This window comes from Populus trichocarpa, chromosome 1 (genome assembly GCF_000002775.5).
Source record: "Populus trichocarpa isolate Nisqually-1 chromosome 1, P.trichocarpa_v4.1, whole genome shotgun sequence".
Lineage (NCBI taxonomy): Eukaryota > Viridiplantae > Streptophyta > Magnoliopsida > Malpighiales > Salicaceae > Populus > Populus trichocarpa.
The window spans coordinates 26,376,029-26,398,546 of NC_037285.2; the positions used below are offsets into that span (position 1 = coordinate 26,376,029).

Sequence of the window (22,518 nt, forward strand, 5' to 3'; positions counted from 1 at the left end):
TTGTCTCAATAACTTATTTATTCATTTTAATTAATTATAAAGTAGGTTTTAGTCTTTATGTAGATGGTTTACAATGTTTTACATCTTAAAGTGATCTATTTTATTTTTTTCAAAATTATTTATTTAATATAAATATTATAATTTATTAAAAATAATATTATTTCAGAGGGTACTCTTAATTTTAAAAATCAACTAAAATAGCTCGTTGGAATAATAAAAAAACACTGGTGTATTAACATTAAAAAAATTAAATTTTAATTACTCGATTGATATGGATTGATTGTTGGTGCACCAGTAACAATTTAAGAGAAAATAAAACTAATCAAATAACAAGAAATTAATAAAAAGCAGACAAAAATACCTGATTGAAATATTTGAAAATGTATGTTGTACCCAATTGAAAAATATTAAAATTCACATACTTGATTGAGAAAATACATAAAATCGGTATACTAGAGAACAACTTAAACAAAGTAGGGTGGGGGAAATAACGTTGTCGTGTAACATTTTTAGCTTAAGAAATTCTATGACGTTGAAGTTATAAGAGAAGAGTAAGATACGAGAAAGAAATAAAAAAACATGAAAGTATTTTTATCATTATTTCGCGGATCATAGTGTTATACTCTCTTTTCACCACTCCACGCACAGCTCGCCATGTTGTTGCATCCATCTCTTTTATAGTTATTACAGTTAAAAAAAATTTCCATGTTTCCATGGCCTGACGACGTTGCTACGAGGTGAAAATAGCGAGGCTGAGGGTTAAGTGGTATGCTTTAGATCTTGAGGGAGAACGTGATTCAACTCGTTTATAAAAAAAAAAAAAAAAAAAAAAATTTATATTTTCAAATTATTTTAATATACTTATATTAAAAATAATTTTTTAAAAAATAAAAAAATATTATTTTAATATATTTTTAAACAAAAAAATATTTTGAACCGCAATTGCTACCACATTTTTAAACACACCCTTTAAAGATTGAAAATTATTTACAACTATAATTTGGTGCATTTATCACATAAGGGAAAAAACACAAAAATACTTGTATTTATAAGTAATTTAATTAGTTTTACTAGTTTATAACTAATAAACAGAAACTAAGTCTTGTGGCATTTTCACGTTGCTGAAATTATTATTTATTTTTTCATAAATTATTATAGATTGAAATCGTGATTTAAAAAAAAATTAATTTGATTCGTGAGCTCGAATTAGCATCTAATTGCATATTTTTTTAAGAGGGTATTATATTAAAAGATAAAGCACCAAAATAAAAAAAAGACAGAAAAAATAGGTGGCAGCTTTGAATTTTATACAAAAAGTTTATTTTAGCCTCCTGTTTTTTTCGTTTAGCAAGTGGTCGGTCCCTTTAGTTTTCAGGAATTTAATTTTAGTACCAAAGTTAATTTCCTTTATTTTCACTTTTTTTTTTGTAAGATGAGAGAGAAGGGGTTGTTTGATTCATGCGAAAAGAGAGAAAGTGATTGTTGATGACAATTATAGCCATCAAAATGGTTGAAGTTTGTGTCAATTAGTTCCATTTTCATTTCATGAGGCGAGTTTTACCTAGATTTTTTTTCCTTCTCTTTACCTGATGAAGTAGATATGATCGTATCAATGTTTTTGGATTTAAGGTGATTTTGGTTATTTGAACTATTTTTTGGGTTTTTAAAGATTATGGATAGGTTTATCAAAGTGTTTATGATGTTTTTTTTATGTGTTTTTGGTAAAAAATAAGTTAATAATGAATTTTTAAATAAAAAAACTAACACCTTATTTTTCTAGCATTCTCTAGTCGACAAATTCTACACAAAGTATATGACATGTCGTCTTCTATCTTATTTCAAAAAAATAAAATAAAAAATAAAACTAGGTCCAAGAGTGTGGGCTTGCCTAAACTAGTTTTTTATTTTCCAATGTGTTTTGACTTTTTTTTTTGAAGATTTTCTATTTTACATCTAATATAAAACAATTGATAAAAGAAATTATTGAACTCAATTGACTTCATAATGGATTCTAGCTATTATTTGATTTTTTTTTGTTTAATACTATTTTCCCTCAATTTAAAACAAAATATATTTTCATTCTTTATTATCGACGATTTATTTTTTTATTTAGCTCAAAACTAAAAAAAATTATAATTTCATTATTTGTTATCAATGATCTATTTTTGCTATCCTAGCAAAACGTGTCTAACACGATTCTTTTCCTATTAAAAAAATGCTTTATATAAAAAGATTTTCATGTGCTTTATCATTGTATAATTAAATAAAAAATAATATTTGGTGTAAAAAATATATCGAATTTGATAACATGCATTACTTGCATCACGAGTTTGCTTGATTAATTAAAATTCACTTGGTTTTTTTTTGAGTTAAATGTTATTTTTATCATTTTCGTATTTCAACATGAATATTGAAGTTTTTTCTTTGTTTTTTTTAAGATTATCTTCATAACTCTTGCATGTTGATCCATATTAATCCAATATTTTTCATCTTAATATTAAATAAAAATATCTTTCCATATATAATTAAAATCATTTTTTTTTATGAAATACATTATTAATGTCTAGATTATTTTTTATTGCGTTTAGATTTTTTTTCCCAACCCACGGTGTATCGCTGAGACAATAAACTAGTGCCAAATATTTCGTGTTGAAAAAAAAGAGACATAATTTCTGTCGTTGTTGGGGCTCTGGCCTCCTACAAAAACTGTAGCTTGTAGCTTTCTTTTCTCATCTCATTCGTTTATTTTTACGAGAAATACTTGTAGAAAATGAAATTTGGAAATTAGTGGAAGTTTATCAGTATCAAATGAGAATAAAACATGCCACATGTGGAGAAGATGAAGCGATAATTAATTAATTACCCAAGAACTATACGAGTTTGATTGTCGAGTACATTTCAAGAAACATGAAAACAACCGTGTGTTGAGAGTTCCACTGGTCAATCACCATGGCTAGATAACAGAGCAAAAGGGAGAGGGGGCGAATAGCTAACAGGGAGAGAATGGGCTTCAGTCTCTAACTCTCTAACAAAGTTACAAGATTCGACTCATCGTATTACTGATTATCAAATTAAAAAATAAAACAAAATCATTCGTCAACACAGAACATTCTTATAATCCCCGACAATGAATCATAAGGAACTCTCGCTCTGCACTGCATCGCTATAGCCTTTTTAATCTGCAAAATAAAATCCTGACGTGTCTGGTTTGAATCATCTCAAACCCAACTATAAATCTAAAAAGGGGTTTTAGCTTTATATCACTTGTTAATATCCAGTGGATTTGTGTTTTTGTTGCAGGCTTCGCGTCTCTTGGCAGCTTCTTTGATTTCTGAATCTGCTTTAACCGACACCGTCATCCGTAAAGAGCCAAAAGATACCTTCATCTGCAAAGTTCCAAACCAAGAATACTGAGAACATCTTCTTTTGCGTAATTGAACATAAAAGATGTTCCGGTCATCTTGAACGTCTTCCAATCAATGTGATAATCCACCTTTCGTAGCTTTGTATTGACCCATGACATGCCTTGTATAGATGGTTCCGGTAGTATTATTGACTGTCTAGTATTAGGCATTTGTTCAATTCGGAATTATAATCCTGCCTTTGCTTCAGAATTCCTGAATGAATACAGTTGAAGAATGGCTCTCTGTTGTTTTCTCTACTCGACTCATTCTTGGGTCAGAAGTTGCAGGAAAATGCAACTCAAAAGGGTCTCCCATTTCAAACTAGGTCTGAAATATACAACAATACATTTTTGAGGGAATGATATTTTCCATCATCGAATTTTGCGCAGAGTATGAACTAAGCCTCTTCAGGGCCTAAATCAAGGTATCCATTCCGAATCTCAGAACAAAACAAAAGAATATTTTGACTTCATATTGGATGCTAGCTGGGGTGGCTGAATTCTCGTAACTATAAGTTATACAATCAAATAGTTTCACGCTTTGGAACACACAGCGAACAAACCAGTTTGAGGAAGGATTGAAGCAGGTGCTAGATTGATACACAGTAGTGGTGTATCAGCTTCTGTAATTTGTCAAGTTACAAACACTATTAAGTTGCTCTGGTCTATTTTTGTGCTTGTTGTAATGAAATTGAAGTGCACGGTGAAATGGTTTCTCTGCACCACCACCTGTAATCATCAGGGTCACCTGTAATCAGCCATTCAAGCAACTACATGATGCAAGATGGTCGCTCCACCTTTTGATGCCCTGTTTATTAATTTCTTGCGTTGCAGGCTCATATCTCTGAATCGGCGGCGAGTCACTAAGCAATGCTTTCACTCATATAAACATAATGCAAAAACTTCAGATCTTATAAGTTATCTTTTTTTTAAAGCCGAGTTTACCTCAGTTCTTTTATGTTTTTTTATTGATTTAATTTTTGTTTTCTTCTAGTTTTTTTTATAAAAAAATCAATTCTTTTATCTTAATCTCATTTTGCAAGTCGCGGATTAGTCAAAATAACCCGGATTAACTCGGGCTTTTTTTCCCAACGTATCTTTTCTCGAAATTGATAATTTTATTTTTCATTCTTATCTTTTGGTATTTGATTATTGTGCCCTTTATAATTTTTTGTATTTTTTTTATGTGGAGTTATCACAAGTCACAGGTTAATTAATTTAACTCAGGTAAAATTGAGTTTTGTTTTAATGTTTTTTTTTATTGATTTAGCTTACGTCTGTATTTTTGGGGTTTTTTTTAAATAGTTTTTTTATTATCATAATCTCATATTGTGGATTGTGAGATAATCAAGTTAATCTGATTTTTTTTATATTTTTTTAATTTTATTATTTAATATTAAATTATTAAATCTTGAGTTTTGAGATTCTTTTCGTTTTTTTTTTTATCTTCAGCTATATCTAGTCAGAAGTTAGTCAAGGTGTTGGAAAAAGAATAAAAAAAAGGCCATGAGGCGAGCGGGCTTGGAAGATTGATCATGTCAGTGCCATGAGAAAAGAAAAAAAAGGCGCATGGGCTTGCGAGTACAAGCTTGTGCTCTCTTGAATATATATATATATATATATATATATATATATATATATATATATATATATATTTTTTTTTTGGAGCGGACAAAGGTCATCTTCCAATTTCTTAAAAAAAGAAAGAAAGATGCAGAGCTTCAATTCAGGTCATCGTAGAGGTGGTTATCTTTTTCGTGACCAAAAAAACATGATTTTCCATCCATATCTAAGAATGCTTTAAAAACACCCTTTAGACCTTGAGTAATTAATTCTTAATTTAAAAATCCTTAAAAAAGTGATTTAAAAACACAAAATTAAATGAATATAAAAAAACTCGCTCAATCCTGATTTATTTCTTAAATGACATGAAAGGTTAAAAACACTACCTATATTTTTTAAAACATGAAGAAAATGACACATTCGATCATAACGTAAAATCTTAGAAAATAGGGATTGGAAAAATTTATTTCTTAGAGTCTTAATTATGTTTAATGAAGACAATTGAATTTGATTTCCCTAAATTAAGCAGATCTAATACCTATATTTTTTAAAAAATATTTTAAGAAATTCTTTCAAAGTTAACCAAAACAAATTATATAAGCTAATCTAAAATTAGATGAACTTAAAATGATCAAGTTGAGAAAAAAATTAAATGGCAAAAAAAAAAAAATACAAAAAAAAGAGCAAATTCAAAATGTTTCCTCTTACATGTTACAATGAAAGGTTTGATGTCTTTTATTTTTTTAATTCAATGATAATCTATAATCTAAGTATTGTGTTAATAGTTATTTTTTAAATATTTTTTATTTAAAAATATATTAAAATAATATTTTTTTATTTTTTTAGTTTATTATTAGATGTGTCTATTTTAGAGTCTGTTTGGTATTGTGATAAAAATTGTTTTTTAAATTATTTTTATTTAAAAATATAGTAAAATAATAATTTTTTAGAAGAATACATTAATTTTAAAAAAATAAAGCAAATTCAATGGCTATCTGGTGGTGGCAGGCCTGTGCATTTGATTCTTCAAGGAGAGAGTGCTAGGGTTTTATGGATGGCAGTGGCTTGGGCTGGTGTGTTGGTGATGGAAAAGGGTTTTCTGCCATATTTTCTGCCTTTTTTTTTTTTTTTTCCCTGCAGGAAAAGAAGAGTGAGCTGTAGCAGTTATTAAATTTTCTAGAATTTTCTAGAATTCCTTAGCTGTTAAGGAGATATTTGCTGGTGTGAACAAGTCACAAGTCAGTGCCAATGTGGAAAGAAAAGCATGTCAAAAGTCATTTATCTGTACTTTCGTGCTTTGTTTGAGATTTTTATTTTTAACTGCGTTTTAAAAATTGTATTTATTTTAAAAATATATTAAATTTATTTTTTAATGTTTTTAATAATTTTCATATGCTAGTATAAAAAATCTAAAAAAATTTAAAATTATTTTAATATATTTTTTTAAAAGCACCTTCATATAAAAAAATAAAATGTGTCAAAACACTCTTATCATAAAAAATAAAAAGAATGTATTACTTAGTAATGAAGAGTAATCATTAAAGCAAGATGCATTACTTAGTAATGAAGAGTATGATTTATTCTGTTCAGAATTAAGGTTGATATTTTTATTTTTAAAAAAATTATTTATTTTTATTTTAAATTAATTTTTTTAAATAATTGTAATATTATAATATCAAAAATAAATTTCAAAAAAAATATTATTTTAATATATCAGTGAAAAAGTGTAGGCTTCCAAACCGACCAAGCAACCTCTATATACAATCTTATTGTGTGAGTGTGAGATACCATTAACTATATGGTGCGATTTTCATGTATCACCACTAAATAAAAGACTAGTGTGTTTTATTTACTCACCATTGTATCCCAGAATCCATACCCAGCAATTGGTACCAGAGCTGTTGCCCAAAATTTGTACCAACAGTCACCACCTCCTGACTGCAGATTGAGTTGTCTGGTTGGCTTGCTTGAACACCATTTCATCTCAATCCATGGCAACCATTAGCTTGAAGGCATCTGTGGACAAGAAGAGCAACAGAGTTGTATTTGTTGAATCTGACGAGTTCTTTGTTGACATCCTTTTCAGTTTCTTGACAATGCCCATGGGAACAATCATCCATCTCATCAGTAATCTTTCACCGACAAATGGGTTTGTTTGCATGAACAACTTATATAAAAGTGTTGAAAATATAGATGCTATGTATTTCCGGACTGAAGCATGCAAGCAAATGTTGCTACATCCTCATAATGCCGCTGCAGCTTATTGTAAGAGCCTAAAACTGAAAATTGATGACATTGATACTTCAAGTTTCTTTTGTTGCGAGAGTTCCGATTGTACTCATTCTGGCTACAAGTTGTGGAGTCATTACAAAAATCTTTATTGTGGTTGTGGACGTCCCATGAGCCGTAATTTGAATCTATCATGCCGGGCTCCATCCAATAGTGGATCTGACGCAAGAAATCGAGGGGTGTTTGTTGAAGGACTAACCCGATTTGTTGTAAGTGATTATTTTCAAGTGACGCCAGCATCAATTTCAGCAAGCATTGCTCTTCTTACAAAGCTTGGAGTCATGGATACAGATAACATCGAGGAGAGGATTTTTGACATTGGAGTAACAGAGGTATGATCTAATAATGAGCTGTCGCAGTATTGTCTAGCCTTGTGCTATGTACAGGTGCCCATTTTAATGTCTTTGTTTTAGGTTTTGGAATTGCTGGAGTGCTCATTGGTATCAAGGACACCTCTGACCGAAGTTTTGCTTGCTCGTAAGGAAGTTCCCGAGTTAAGAAATGAAGATTCCCTTCAAAGAATCTCTCTTATGCATGAAATACTAGAGCATCAATCAGAAAGAAATGCTGAGATGTCTGTTAGGCTTGTGGTTTGCAAATCCAAGAAAGTGGTATGTTACGCAGAAGCGTCAAAAGATTTTGTTGATTTACTTTTTAGTTTTCTCACCATTCCACTTGGGTATTTGATGAATGAAAAGCATGGTGGAAAATCAAAAGGATGCATCCACCACTTATATGACAGTGTCATTGATCTCGATGCTAGGACATACCTGAAGTCAAATGACATTAAAGAGATTCTTCTAAATCCTGAGATTGCACCTGGTTCTGGCTATAAGAACCAGCCACTAGGTGTTAAGGAAGCTGTTGATAACCAGCAGTACTACTATGAATGGCATTTTCCCGCATCAATAAGAACTGAAAGCATCTGTCCTCACGGTTCTACACTCCAACTTTTAACTATAATGGATCCCAAATCACCCTACAAAGAGGGCACAGAAGGTGATGGATTTTTGCTAGATCCTGCAATGTTCACAGTAAGTGACGATCTTGTTGTTACACCAATATCGCCTGTCTCAGAACTATCTTTACTGGAAAAATTGAAGATACCTTTTAATGACATCTATGTCTGCGAGGTTCAAGTTGGCAGAGAAGAGGTAAGTCAAACTAACTAATTTCTGCACTCTCTTGTTAGCCATGATATTTAATTAATTATAAAGCTCTTAAGAAAAATCAGGCCTGTCAACTTCATGCTTATGTCTTGGTTAATTTTGTCTTCAGAACTGTAAGTTTATTTATTTTTATTCTATTTATTCAACCAAACAGATTTATAGGATAAAAGTAACTATTTTACCTGCTCTTCTAAGATCCTTTTTTGTTAATGGCATTTGTTAAAATTCGCATCATAACAGTCTTCAAACAGGAATATGTGTTTGATGGGCATTTTCTTTCTCTGCTGCAGGCTTCCCGTCTCTTAGCAGCTTCTTTTGTATCTGAATCTGCTCTTACTGATACCTTCATACGTAAGATGCCAAAGGATGCCTTAATTTCCGATGTTCTGAAAGAATAATCTTGACGACATCTGTGTGCTTAATTGATCAAGTATATTTTCTGGTCATCTTGAACCTGGTTTTTTATTAATGTGATAGATAGTCTGTCATGTTTACGAGTATTATTGATTCTCAAGTCTTTCATGTAAGTCGAATTAAGGTGCTGCTTTTGCTTCATAATACCTAAACTATAGTTGTTTTCTCTTTTGACTCGTTACTTGGGCGTATAATTGCCTGGAAACACAATTTAGAAAGGGCTTCCAGTTTCAGACAAGATTAATTTGACTCCAAATTGGTAGGCAGAGAGTTTCTTGAACCACACCGAATAAAACTCTCACTTGGTGGCAAAGCATACACTAGAAAGCATGCCTTCCCGAGGAAACACAGTTTTTTTAAAAGTTCTAAATATCTATTCAGCGTTCCTGCTATCTCCTTCTGCAAATCTATGATGAAGTCGCAAACAGTATTTTAAGTTGGTCTGGACTATTTTGTAAGCTTTTCGTAACGAATCATTAATTATTTGAATGGTAGCATCTTGAAATTTAATCATCAGGCTCCCTCGAATCAATCAGCTGTCCCATTGGGGTGACTTGCACCACCTCCTCGACTATAGATTCAAAATAACAAATGCCTTCAACCATAAAAACCGGAAACATAACTATGCCTGTGGAAATCCACAACATCGATGCCTTGGTACTTCAGTGTATGTAAAACATAATTTGGTGATATATGGAAACAGAAACTTTCAGATCAGATAATCTGAATCTCTTACTTGGAAATTGTTTAAAATTCCAATTAAATCGCAAGTCAATGTTATCTACTCCAGATTGTCATTTTCTATTTTTAATAAATTCCTAGTTCATTTACTGAGCACAATTAGGTTTTTGATACGAAGGAATTTCCAAGCTGGGAAATAATCTGTGTTTTTCTACTGTTTTTCAAAAACTTCGCAGCCAATACTGTCTAGTTATTGTCCTGAAACTTCTCTGTAGTGCTACAGCCAGAACACAAGATATATTATCTCTTCCAAATCACAGCTCTTTCTAGTTATTGTTGTCAACAATACGAAGCTATAACCCAAGCCTCAGGGGCTAAAAACTTTACATTGCTGCCATACCATTCATTTACTTGTACCACTACCTGAGACAGAGAATGCAGAATGCATGGGATATCGAGTTGTTTGTGCTATAAGTACATGGTTTTATGACAATCCGAATATAACTACAACATGGATTTCTCTGTTTCAGTGATTGATCTCCCCAGAATATCATTGTGTTGCATGCTTCACATATTTGGTAGCTTCCTTTATCGATCTGCGGATAACCCTTAGCCAATATTCCTTCATCAGCAAAAACTAGAGAATATTGTTTCATTGGTGTTGGTTTTGGTTTTTTGTTTCTTTTGTGTGTGTGCGAAATTTGGAAGCTATGAGGTACGTGATTAAGAATAGTATATTTAAGATGTTGAATGAATAGCAATGGTAGATGAGTCTAGTAAACATATCATTATACAATATATTTCTATTGGCTCAATTTACACATTCTCATTGCATATACATGCACCCAAGGGCTAGTGGAAAATCCAGGGAAATGAATCTGCCTTTTCAGGTCTCGAGTAAATAATGTCTCTGGTCCTAGTCTATAAAGAAGGATGTTCACCATGGTCTTTCTCCAAGGCTGTTTCTGCTCTCAGGTTTTGAATTTTGGTACGATGCATGACAATTAAAGTAAGAAGCAATTAGATAATGGATTTCTGTCTTTAAATTCCTGTTCCATTCTTGAGGATTGTAAATATTGGGGAAATGGAAAGTACTATTAAACATTAATTCGCAATTATGACTGATATTATGATTCCCAATTCATAGCATGACCCTAGCTGGTAGAACAATCTATAGGTGTTTTTGTTGCAGGCTTCACGTCTCTTGGCAGCTTTTTTTATTTCTGAAATTTGCGCAGAGTATGAACTAAGCCTCTTCAGGGCCCAAATCAAGGTATCCATTCCGAATCTCAGGCCAAAACAAAAGAATATTTTGACTTTATATTGGATGCTAGCTGGGGTGGCTGAATTTTCATAACTAAAAGTTATACAATCAAATAGTTGCACATTTTGAAACACACAAGGAACAAACCAGTTTGAGGAAGGATCGAAGCAGGTGCTAGATTGATACATTGTAGTAGTGTATGAGCTTCTGGAATTTGTCAAGTTACAAACACTATTAAGTTGGTGTAGTCTATTTTTGTGCTTCTTGTAATGAAATTGAACTGCACGGTGAAATGGTTTCTCTGCAGCATCACCTGTAATCATCATGTTCACCTGTAATCATCTATGCCATTCAAGCAACTACAGGATGCAACATGGTCGCTCCGCCTTTTGATGTCCTGTATATTAATTTCTTGCGTTGACGGCTTCGGGTGTGTTTGGTATTGCGATTGATGTTGTGGTTATGGTTTTAAAAAAATTATTTTATAAAATGTATTTTTAGTTGAGGTTAATTTGGAAAAATATATGTTTGGTTAAAACTGTGGTTGAAATTGAGGTTGAACAAAAAGTAGTTTAATGTGTTTGGTTAAAAAAATACTTTTCAAATTGAGGTTATTTAAATATTGTAGATTTAACAACTATTATTACATTATGAAATAAATAATATTGATATCAAATTTTTTTTATTATTCTATTAAACTCAAAATTTTTTTATTATTCCATTAAACTATATACAATGTCGCCACATACGAAATCTATCCAACAATGACTATATTTTTCATGGTTTCTTAAGCACGCAACAACAAAAACTGAATTTTTTGTTACGTCATCAAGCAATATCCTTCTAATGTTTTGAATAAAACACAATTAAAATAAAAATAAAAACTGAATTTTTTTTAACTGGGTCGGACCCGGCAAGAACATAATTGGAATTGCGATCAAATTCCACAAATGCTACATCATCATGCGATATCTTTCTAATTTATGTAGTGTTATTAAATAATATTAAACACTAGTTTTTCAAATAAAACTCAATTTTTTTAAAAAAAATTACAATTTCATTACGTATAAAATTCATTTGACAAGAACTACAGTTTTCATGATTTTTTGAGCGTGCAATAAAATTAGATAAAATATTATCAGGAATAAAATTGAGATTACAGTACGAGTAAATTTAATTAACCTTAAACTACTTTTTTTAAAAAACAAACAAAAAATATTGTTCACGTTCACGTGAATAGTGCAAGTGAAATCAATTAATTGCACTGGTTTTTCAGGAAAAAAAAACCCTAAACTTTTTATGTGAACAGTGCGAGTGAATTAATTCACTCACACTGGTTTTTTGAAATTTTTTATAAAAAAACTGTTCACTTAGTGAACAGTGCTATAGTGGAGCATGGCTCCACTATTCACTGAACAGTGGAGCCATGCTCCACTGTTGATGTTTTTCCCAGACAAGAAGCAGCAAAATGCTGCTTCTTCGAAACCTGCGGTGCCATGTGGATCCTACCCACTGAAAGCACTTTTATTTTAGTTACCAAACATTTAATAACGTGGCTGCGGGTGAACCTCACCCGCAACCACTTTACCAAACGAGCACTTCATATCTCTGAATTGGCGGTGAGTCGCTAAGCAATGCTTCACTCATACAAACCTGAAACAAGAACTTTAGATCTTATAAGTTAATTTTTTTTTTTACTCGATTTGACTTGAGTTCTTTTAATTTTTTTTATTGATTAAATTTTGGTTTTTTTTTTAGATTTTTTTATAAAAATATTAATTTTTTTATTCCAGTCTCATATTACATGTTACGGGTTAATCGAGATAGCCCGAATTGACTTGAACTTTTTTCCCCAAGGTATCCTTTCTTGAAATTGATATTTTTTTTTTCATTTTTATCTTTTGGGATTTGGTTATTTGGGCCTTTGTGATTTTTTTTTACTTTCTTTTATGTGGGGTTATCACAAGTTGCGGGTTAGTTAAGTTAACCCCGGTAAACTTGAGTTGTTTTTTAATTATTTTTTTTTATTGATTTAGCTTTGGTCATTTTTTTTCTAGGCTTTTTTTTAAAAAAATAGTTTTTTTATCATGATCTCATATCGTGGATCGCGGGGTAGTCGAGTTAACTTGGTTTTTTTTTATGTTTATAAGTTAACTTCTTTTTTTAACTCGAGTTCTTGTTTTTTATGATTTAACTTTGGTTTTTTTTTCTATGTTTTTTTTTAAATCAATTGTTTTATTTCGGTCTCATATTACGTGTCACGGGTTAGTCGAGATAACCCGGATTGACTTGAGCTTTTTTCCCCACATATCCTTTCTCGAAGTTGATATTTTTGTTTTCATTTTTATCTTTTGGGATTTGGTTATTAGGCTCTTTGTGATTTTATTTTATTTTTCTTTTTTTATGTGGGATTATCATAAGTTGCAAATTAGTCAAGTTAACTCGGGTAAACTTTAGTTTTTTTGTTTTGTTTTTTTATTGATTTATCTTAGGTCGTTTTTTTCTAGGCCTTTTTTTAAAAAATAGTTTTTTTCATATTGTGGATCGCGTGGTAGTCAAGTTAACTTGGTTTTTTATGTTTATATTTTTTAATTTTTTTTAATTTCATCCTTTAACATTAGATTATTGGGTCTTGAGTTTTATGATTCTTTTCGCTTTTCTTTTGTTGGGTTATCCCGAATCACAAGTTAGTCAAGTTAATCAGGTTGACTCGGCTTTTTTTTCAATTTTTTTTATTGATTTAACTTCAAACTTTTTAAAAGTATTTTTTTTTATCTCGGACTTACATAGAGGGTGATAAATTTGTTAAGTTAACTAGGGTTGACTCGGGTTATTATCCATTGCCTAGACATCTTTTTTTTATATTGGAAAAAAATTAACTCGGCCTGTAGGGTAGCGCGGGCCACCCATCTAGTATAAAACTAAAGGAAAAAAGGGTTTCGCTCTATTTCTCCTCGCATAAGACTATTCACTTGAATAGTGTTTTTTTTACTTCCATAGTTATTCCTTTTGATCAATATTTTTTTTTCATTTTCAATTTCATCCTTTAATGTTAGGTTTATTGTGGATTATGCTTCATATTTTTTTTTAATTTACTTTCTATGAGATTATCCTAAATTTATGACTCAGGCTGCAAGTTTGATAAATTAACTCGTTTGACTCAATTTGTTTTTCCCATTTTCCTATGATTTTTTTTATCTCAAATTTGTCTTTCAAAATTAAGTTGATTGGGAATTAGGATTTGTTATTTATTTTGGTCCATTTTCTATGAGGTTATCCTCATTTTATGACTTGGGTCACGGGTTTGGCAGGTTAACTATGGTTGACCTGAGTAATTTTTTTGTGCTTTTTTTTTAATCGATTTTTTTTTCAATTTCATCTTTTAATATTGAGTTGATTTAAAATTGGATTCCATAATTTATTTTGATTTGCTTTCTATTATATTATCCCGGTTTCATGACGTGGGTCACGGGTTTGTCAGGTTAACCAAGTTGATCCAGATTATTTTTTTAATTTTTTAATTGATTTTTTTAAGTTTCATCCTTTAACATTGAATTTATTGAAAATTAAACTTCTTAATTTGCAGTGTTTTGAAACCCGGCCCGGCCCGGCGGGTCGACCCGGGGCTGGAACCAGGCCGGGTTGATGAAAAAATAGCATAAGCCATGACCCGGTGTGACCCAGCGGGTTGACCGGCGACCCGGCAAAACCCGGTCAAAAACCTGGTTGCAACCCGTTGACTTTTTTTTTTTTTTACTAAAACGACGCCGTTTTGAATTTTTTTTAAAATAGGAATTGACCCAGCCGACCCGGCCAAAACCCGGTGACCTGGTCAAAACCCGGAACCCGGGCCTTGGACCGGGCCGGGTTCAAAAACTTTGCTAATTTGTTTTGATTTACTGTTCATGGTGTTATCATGATCTCATGACTTAGTATACGGGTTGATAGGTGAACCCGAGATGACCCGAATCGATTTAATATATTGTTCTCTCGATGTTTATTAAAAAATATCACCTTAAATATTTATTTTAAATTAAACTATATTTTTATCGGTTTTCTGAATTGTATTTAGACTCGTCAAGACGATCAAGTCACATCAGATCAATTCCCAAACAATTTAATTTTTTTTTGCTACTAGAAAAATATTCACAGCACCAAGATATTTTTTTGACATTAAAAAAAAATATTCTGACCGGAAGAGTAAAACAGGTCAATTATCTAGTAATATTTAAAATACATCCTTAATTAATCTAATCTAAAAAAAATATATATTTTTAATATACCAAATATATTTTAAATAATTTTATTTTCAACAAGTTAGATACAAGGTGTTGGAAAAAAATATTTTTTTTAAAGGCTAAGGGAGCAAGCGAGCATGGAAGATTAAGCATGTCAATGCCATGAAAAAAAAAAAAAAGACGCATGGGCTTTGCCAATACAAGCTTGTGTGTTTGATTTTTTTTATTTTTTTAGAGTTGACAAGGTCAAATTCATGTTATTTTTAAAGGATACAATCATGTTGTATAAAGGTCAAATTCAGGTTATGCAAGGTGATTTAAAAAAAAAAACATCCTTTTAAATATTACTAGATAATTGACCAAAATACGAAGAAAATGAAGCACTGGACTAAAGTGTAAGAACTTAAAAAATAGGGATCAAGATGAAAAATTTTAATTCTTAGAGTCTTAATTATGTTTAATGAAAAAAATTGAATTTGATTTTGCTAGATATCAATTTAAAACACAAAATTTTTTAAAATATTTCAAAAAACCCTCACAGAATTAACTGAGACAAATCATATAGCTCAATCTAAAATTAGCTAAACATGAAAGATCAAGTTGAGAAAAAAAACAAATTAAGTGGGAAAATAAAACAGAGCAAATACTATGCGAATTCATATTCCGTCTCACAGGTTACACACAATGAAAGGTTGATGTGTTTTATTTTTTTAATTTAATGAAAATTTATAATATAATATAATTTATAATTATAATGCATGTGACATAATTTAAATCAGCACAATGATTTGATCCTGGAAAAGAAATTTATGCGAAACGGAGCATAATTGAGCTAACAGAGCCCATGATTAAATTTGGTCACGGCTCATGTGAAAGTTTATATGCAATGACATGTTTGGCAATGGATAATAGGCTGGAATACAGAGAGCGATCCACATTTTACTTTCCTCCTTGCCTTTGGACAACAAGTTCTCTAATCTGTTGTATTTATTTTAAAGTAATTTAAGTTGTGTTATCAATTGATTTTTTAAATATTTTTTATTTAAAAATATATTAAAATAATATTTTTTATTTTTTATATCTCATATTAAAACGATTTGAAAAAACAAAATTTTTTTTACTTAAAAACAATTTTAAAACGCAAAAATATTTTTTTTTAAAAGTTTGTTATCGGTTGTGTTTATTTTATAGTATGATTGGTATTGTGATAACAATTATTTTTTAAATTATTTTTTGTTTTAAAATATATTAAAATAATATTTATTTATTTATTTTTAATATTAATGCATCCATCTAGAAAAAAAAATAAAGCAAAGAAAATAAATTTAAATTTTTTAAAAAGCAATTGTAGTTATTCATTAATGAGTGTAATTCTAGATAAATTTTGTTGGGTGTCACTTACTATTGGCTGCTGATCTTCTTGCAAAGAACTACCCTTCATCTAAACGATAGCATACTTTCTGCAGGTCCATGCAGAGCAGTGATACAACCTTGCTCGAAACGCATGAATGATCCCAGTAAGAACACTGTACTGCCACCTGATAATTGGTTAATATCATCTTAATTATTATTGTAAGCAGCAATATTGGCAAGCATTTTCTAACGCTAGCTTCGAGGATTCAACTTCCTTGTGAAGTTTGAATAGGGTAATGATCAATAGCATTATGAACCCTAATAATTCAACTTTAAGACAACCCCACTTGAAAGTGAAAGGTTATGTGGCTCTTTTTGACCGAATTCCACTCATTTAAATTAGAGAATATAACCGAAGCTTACAACATATATAGCAGAACCCATCTCGATCCCTGCATCCAGAACCAAACATTTTACGAGTTTTTGCATTGGTTCTTGATTACTGAATAATCTATTTGTTCAACGTCCGCTAATTCAATGGCTATCTGGTGGATAAGCTGGTGGTGGCAAGCCTGTGCATTTTTTCTTCAAGGAGAGAGTGCTAGGGTTTTATGGATGGCAGTGGCTTGGGCTGGTGTGTTGGTGATGGAAAAGGGTTTTCTGCCTTTTTTTTTTTTTTTCTGGAGGAAAAGAAGAGTACTGAGCTGTAACTTTTTATCCACCAAGTTTTGTCGTCCATAAATTTTTGTCTCCTTGCTTTCGGGAAAGAGAAGCTTTGTGTCACCTTTTACTGTTCTGTTATTTGAATTTTGAAAACATTTGAAAAAAGAAAGAGGTGTGGACTGTGTGAATCCACAACGCAAATGTATCTGAACGAACGAACAGTGAACTCATGGACTCAGAACGATTTTTTTATTACAAAAAAGAAAGCTGTAAGGAAAAAGATTTTTTTTTTTTACTCCACTACATCTTGAATATCTCATATATAAACTATATTATATATAAATATAATAAATAATAATATGATATTAAAGAATATCATATTAATTTATGATTAGGTATGAGTGGTGTGAGAAATATTACTAAAATAAGAGTGTTTATTGTGTGAGTGTGAAATACCATTAACTATGGTGTGATTTTCATGTATCACCACTAAATAAAAGACTACTGTCTTTTATTTATTCACCATTGTATCCCAGAATCCATACCCACCAATTGGTACCAGAGCTGTTGCCCAAAATTTGTACCAACAGTCACCACCTCCTGACTCCAGATTGAGGTGTCTGGTTGGCTCGCTTGAACACCATTTCATCTCAATCCATGGCAACCATTAGCTTGAAGGCATCTGTGGACAAGAAGAGCAACAGAGTTGTATTTGTTGAATCTGACGAGTTCTTTGTTGACATCCTTTTCAGCTTTTTGACAATGCCCATGGGAACAATCATCCATCTCATCAGTAATCTTTCACCGACAAATGGGGTTGTTTGCATGAACAACTTATATAAAAGTGTTGAAAATATAGATGTTAGGTATTTCCGGACTGAAGCATGCAAGGACATGTTACTACATCCTCGTAATGCCGCTGCAGCTTATTGTAAGAGCCTAAAACTGAAAATTGATGGCAGTGGTACTTCAAGTGTCTTTTGTTGCGAGAATTCCGAGTGTACTCATTCTGGCTACAAGTTGTGGAGTAATTACAAAAATCTTTATTGTGGTTGTGGACGTCCCATGAGCAGTATTTTGAATCTACCATGCCGGGCTCCATCCAATAGTGGATCTAACAAAAGAAATCAAGGAGTGTTTGTTAAAGAACTGGCCCGATTTGTTGTTAGTGACTGTTTTCAAGTGATGCCAGCATCAGCTTCAGCAAGCATTTCTCTTCTTACAAAGCTTGGAGTCGTGGATACAAGTAACATCGAGGAGAGGATTTTTGACATTGGATTTACAGAGGTATGATCTAATAAATGAGCTGTTGCAGTATTGTCTAGCCTTGTGCTATGTACAGGTACCCATTTTAATGTCTTTTTTTTAGGTCTTGCAACTGCTGGAGTGCTCATTGGTATCAAGGACACCTCTGACCGAAGTTTTGCTTGCTCGTAAGGAAGTTCCCGAGTTAAGAAATGAAGATTCCCTTCAAAGAATCTCTCTTTTGCGTGAAAAACTAGAGCATCAATCAGAAAGAAATGGTGAGACGTCTGTTAGGCTTGTGGTTTGCAAATCCAAGAAAGTGGTATGTTACGCAGAAGCGTCAAAAGATTTTCTTGATTTACTTTTTAGTTTTCTCACCATTCCACTTGGGTATTTGATGAATGAAACGCATGGTGGACAGTCAAAAGGATCCATCCACCACCTATATGACAGTGTCATTGATCTCGATGCTAGGAAATACCTGAAGTCAAATGACATTAAAGAGATTCTTCTAAATCCTAAGATTGCACCTGGTTCTGGCTATAAGAACCAGCCACTAGGTGTTAAGGAAGCTGTTGATAACCAGCAGTACTACTATGAACGGGGTTCTACTTCCCAATTTTTTATTCAGGGTAAAATAAGAACTGAAAGCAAATGTCCTGGCGGTTCTACACTCCCACTTTTAACTATGATGGATCCCAAATCACCTTACAAAGAGGGCACAGAAGGTGGTGGATTTTTGCTAGATCCTGCAATGTTCACGGTAAGTGACGATCTTGTTGTTACACCAATATCGCCTGTCTCAGAACTATCTTTACTGGAAAAATTGAAGATACCTTTCAATGACATCTATGACTGCGAGGTTCAAGTTGGCAGAGAAGAGGTAAGTCAAACTAACTAATTTCTGCACTCTCTTATTAGCCATGATATTTAATATTTAATTATAAAGCTCTTAAGAAAAATCATGCCTGTCAACTTCAAGCTTATGTCTTTGTAATTTTGTCTTCAGAACTGTAAGTTTATTAATTTTTTTTATTCTATTTATTCAACCAAACAGATTTATAGGATAGAAGTGGCATAAAAACTATTTTACCTGTTCTTCTAAGATCCTTTTATGTTAATGGCATTTGTAAGTTATCCAAGAAAAAAAATATTCAAATGGTGCTATCTAGTTTTCTAGATGGAAACCATTCCATTCTATCAACTCTTACTCCTTTATACGCCTGTTAAAATTCGCATCATAACAGTCCCTTCAAACAGGAATATTGGTTTGATGGGCATTTTCTTTTTCTGCTGCAGGCTTCCCGTCTCTTAGCAGCTTCTTTTGTATCTGAATCTGCTCTTACTGATACCTTCATACGTAAGATGCCAAAAGATGCCTTAATTTCCGATGTTCTGAAAGAATAATCTTGACGACATCTGTGTGCTTAATTGATCAAGTATGTTTTCTGGTCATCTTGAACCTGGTTTTTTTTATTAATGTGATAGATAGTCTGTCATGTTTACGAGTATTATTGATTCTCAAGTCTTTCATGTAAGTCGAATTAAGGTGCTGCTTTTGCTTCATAATACCTAAACTATAGTTGTTTTCTCTTTTGACTCGTTACTTGGGCGTATAATTGCCTGGAAACACAATTTAGAAAGGGCTTGCAGTTTCAGACAAGATAAATTTGACTCCAAATTGGTAGGCAGAGAGTAACTTGAACCACACCGAATAAAACTCTCACTTGGTGGCAAAGCATACACTAGAAATTATCCCTTCCCGAGGAAACTCAATTTTTCTTAAAATTCTAAATATCTATTCAGCGTTACTGCTATCTCCTTCTGCAATCTATGATGAAGTCACAAACAGTATTTAAGTTAGTCTGGACTATTTTGTAAGCTTTTCATAACGAATGTGATGGGGACACCGAACCGGAAACATTGTTTACACACGCGTATGATCATAGACGATGGAGAATAGCCCAAACCATTGAGAAATTGGGCTTTAACTTATGTTTTTGAGTTTAATTTATATGAACCTTTAGTTAAGGTTTATTAATTTGGTTTTACTTGTTGGGTTTGATTTAATTATTGTTGAGTATTTTATTTAGTGGGCCATAAGCCCAAATGCTTGTTCTAGTTAAAGTTTTAGTAATTATATCTCACTTTTCTAAATGTTAAACAGTTTTGATGATTAATGAAAATATTGCAGACTTTGCATATCTCCAATCCACTTTTTTCTTTTTCTTTGCTTTCTCTTCTCAGCTTCTTCTTTAAAAGCTTCTTTTTTTCCCCGGTTTTAATTCTTTTGTTTGCTGTCCTGCGTCAAATTTAGTATAAGAGCTTGATTTTTAATTGTTCTTACAATTAAACGATCCACAATTTTATGCTAAACCCTAGATCTGGTTTGATCTTAAAACAAAATTGAAAATTGTTCACTATTCAGCTTTCACTGTTCATCATCAAAAACTCCGCGATCTGGAAAACGCCGGTCACAGCTTGCCTTCAACACTGATCACAGCCAACAACCACCAAAACCCACGACAGCTCTTTATAGCACCCACGACGAAAGTTTTTCCTACAGCAGGCCACTCTAAATGCTAAACAATTTTGATGATTAATGAAAATATTACAGACTTTGCATATCTCCAATCCCTTTTTTTTATTATTTTTGCTTTTTCTTCTCAGCTTTTCTTGAAAAACTTTTTTTTTTCCCGGTTTTAATTTTTTTGTTTGGTGTCCCACGCCAGAATCATTAATTAATTGAATAATCATCAGGCTCCCTCGTAATTAACAATCAGCTGTCCCTTGGGGTGACTTGCACCACCTCCTCGACTATAGATTGGAAATGGGAGTTGTTTTAACATTCAATTCCCTGCAAATTTCGTGTTACGAACGTCTCGTGCATGACAGCTTCTTTTATCTCTGAATTGGAGGTCAGTCAATAACAAATACCTTCAACCATAAAAACCGGAAACATAACTATGCCTGTGGAAATCCACAACATCGATGCCTTGGTACTTCAGTGTATGTAAAACATATTTGGTGATAAATGGAAACAGAAACTTTCAGATCAGATAACCTGAATCTCTTACTTGGAAATTGTTTAAAATTCCAATTAAATTGCAAGGCAATGTTATCTCCTCCAAATTGTCATTTCCTATTCTTAATAAATTTTTTACTGAGCACAATCAGGTTTCTGATACGAAGGAATTTCAAAACTAGGAAATAATCTGTGTTTTTCTACTGTTTTTTAAAAACTTCGCAGCCAATATTGTGTTGTTATTGTCCTGAAACTTCTCTGTAGTGCTACAGCCAGAACACAAGATATATTATCTCTTCCCTTTCTAGTTATTGTTGTCAACAATACGAAGCTATAACCCAAGCCTCAGGGGCTAGAAACTTTACATTGCTGCCATACCATTCATTTACTTGTACCACTACCTGAGACAGAGAATGCAGAATGCATGGGATATCGAGTTGTCTGCGTTATAAGTACATGGTCTTATGACAACCCGAATATAACTACGATATGGATTTCTCTGTTTCAGTGATTGATCTCCCCAGAATATCATTGTGTTGCACGCTTCACATCTTTGGTAGCTTCCTTTATCGATATGCGAATAACCCTTAGCCAATATTCCTTCATCAGCAAAAACTTGAGAATATTGCCAGACTGCTATAGTGTCCACACCATCATCATGGCTCATGACTGGTTCGCTAGCCTGCATTCCACCACCATCACTTGTTTATCTATATGGCAAAGTAAGATGAATCTGTGTTTTTCTTTAACTTGTCAAGACTGATAAGGATGTACATGTTTCTGTGATAAGTATATTTCTTTTTTCTTTTTCCTGTCTATTTCTGCGGGCTTTCCGTCTTATGGTAGCTTCTTTTGTATCGGAATCTGCTCTGACCGATGTCTTCATCCCTAACAGCCAAAAGATGCCAAATCTGGCCATTGCCAATGATCCAGATGAGCATTTTTTAAGTCATTGCAGTGTTAAATTTATCCTTCGTAGTTTGGTCTTGAACCACAATTTTGCTTGTAAGGATGTTTGCACAAGTATTCTACTGCAAGAGGTTAATATAATATGGACTCAATCTAGATATGTTCCAAGCCTCGAACAATATTAACATATTGATTTCTTAACAGCTTTTGGAACTGCCTTGAGCTTTCATGGCAGACAATTAAGTTGATCCCTTGTTTTTTTAACAATAATTTGGTATTCCAGGGTAAGTTTTTGTACGACA

The 22,518-nt window shown here is 32.2% G+C and overlaps 1 protein-coding gene across 5 annotated transcripts; it reads left to right on the forward strand.

Moving 5' to 3' along the window:
- The first annotated feature begins 6,749 nt into the window (after positions 1-6,749).
- On the forward strand, positions 6,750-22,115 carry LOC7478558 (uncharacterized). 5 transcript variants are annotated; one of them, XM_052450323.1, is made up of 4 exons: positions 6,750-7,587; positions 7,669-8,409; positions 8,715-8,854; positions 21,816-22,115. In XM_052450323.1, exons 1-3 carry the CDS (start codon positions 6,958-6,960, stop codon positions 8,820-8,822), a joined length of 1,479 nt encoding a protein of 492 aa, XP_052306283.1. In that variant the 5' UTR covers positions 6,750-6,957; the 3' UTR covers positions 8,823-8,854; positions 21,816-22,115. The 5 variants fall into 5 exon arrangements, with proteins under 5 accessions (XP_052306283.1, XP_052306278.1, XP_002299837.2 ...); XM_002299800.4 differs by lacking the exons at positions 6,750-7,587; positions 7,669-8,409; positions 8,715-8,854 and adding exons at positions 17,477-18,324; positions 18,407-19,165; positions 19,582-19,721; XM_052450318.1 differs by lacking the exons at positions 8,715-8,854; positions 21,816-22,115 and adding an exon at positions 19,582-19,873.
- The last annotated feature ends 403 nt before the right edge of the window (positions 22,116-22,518 follow it).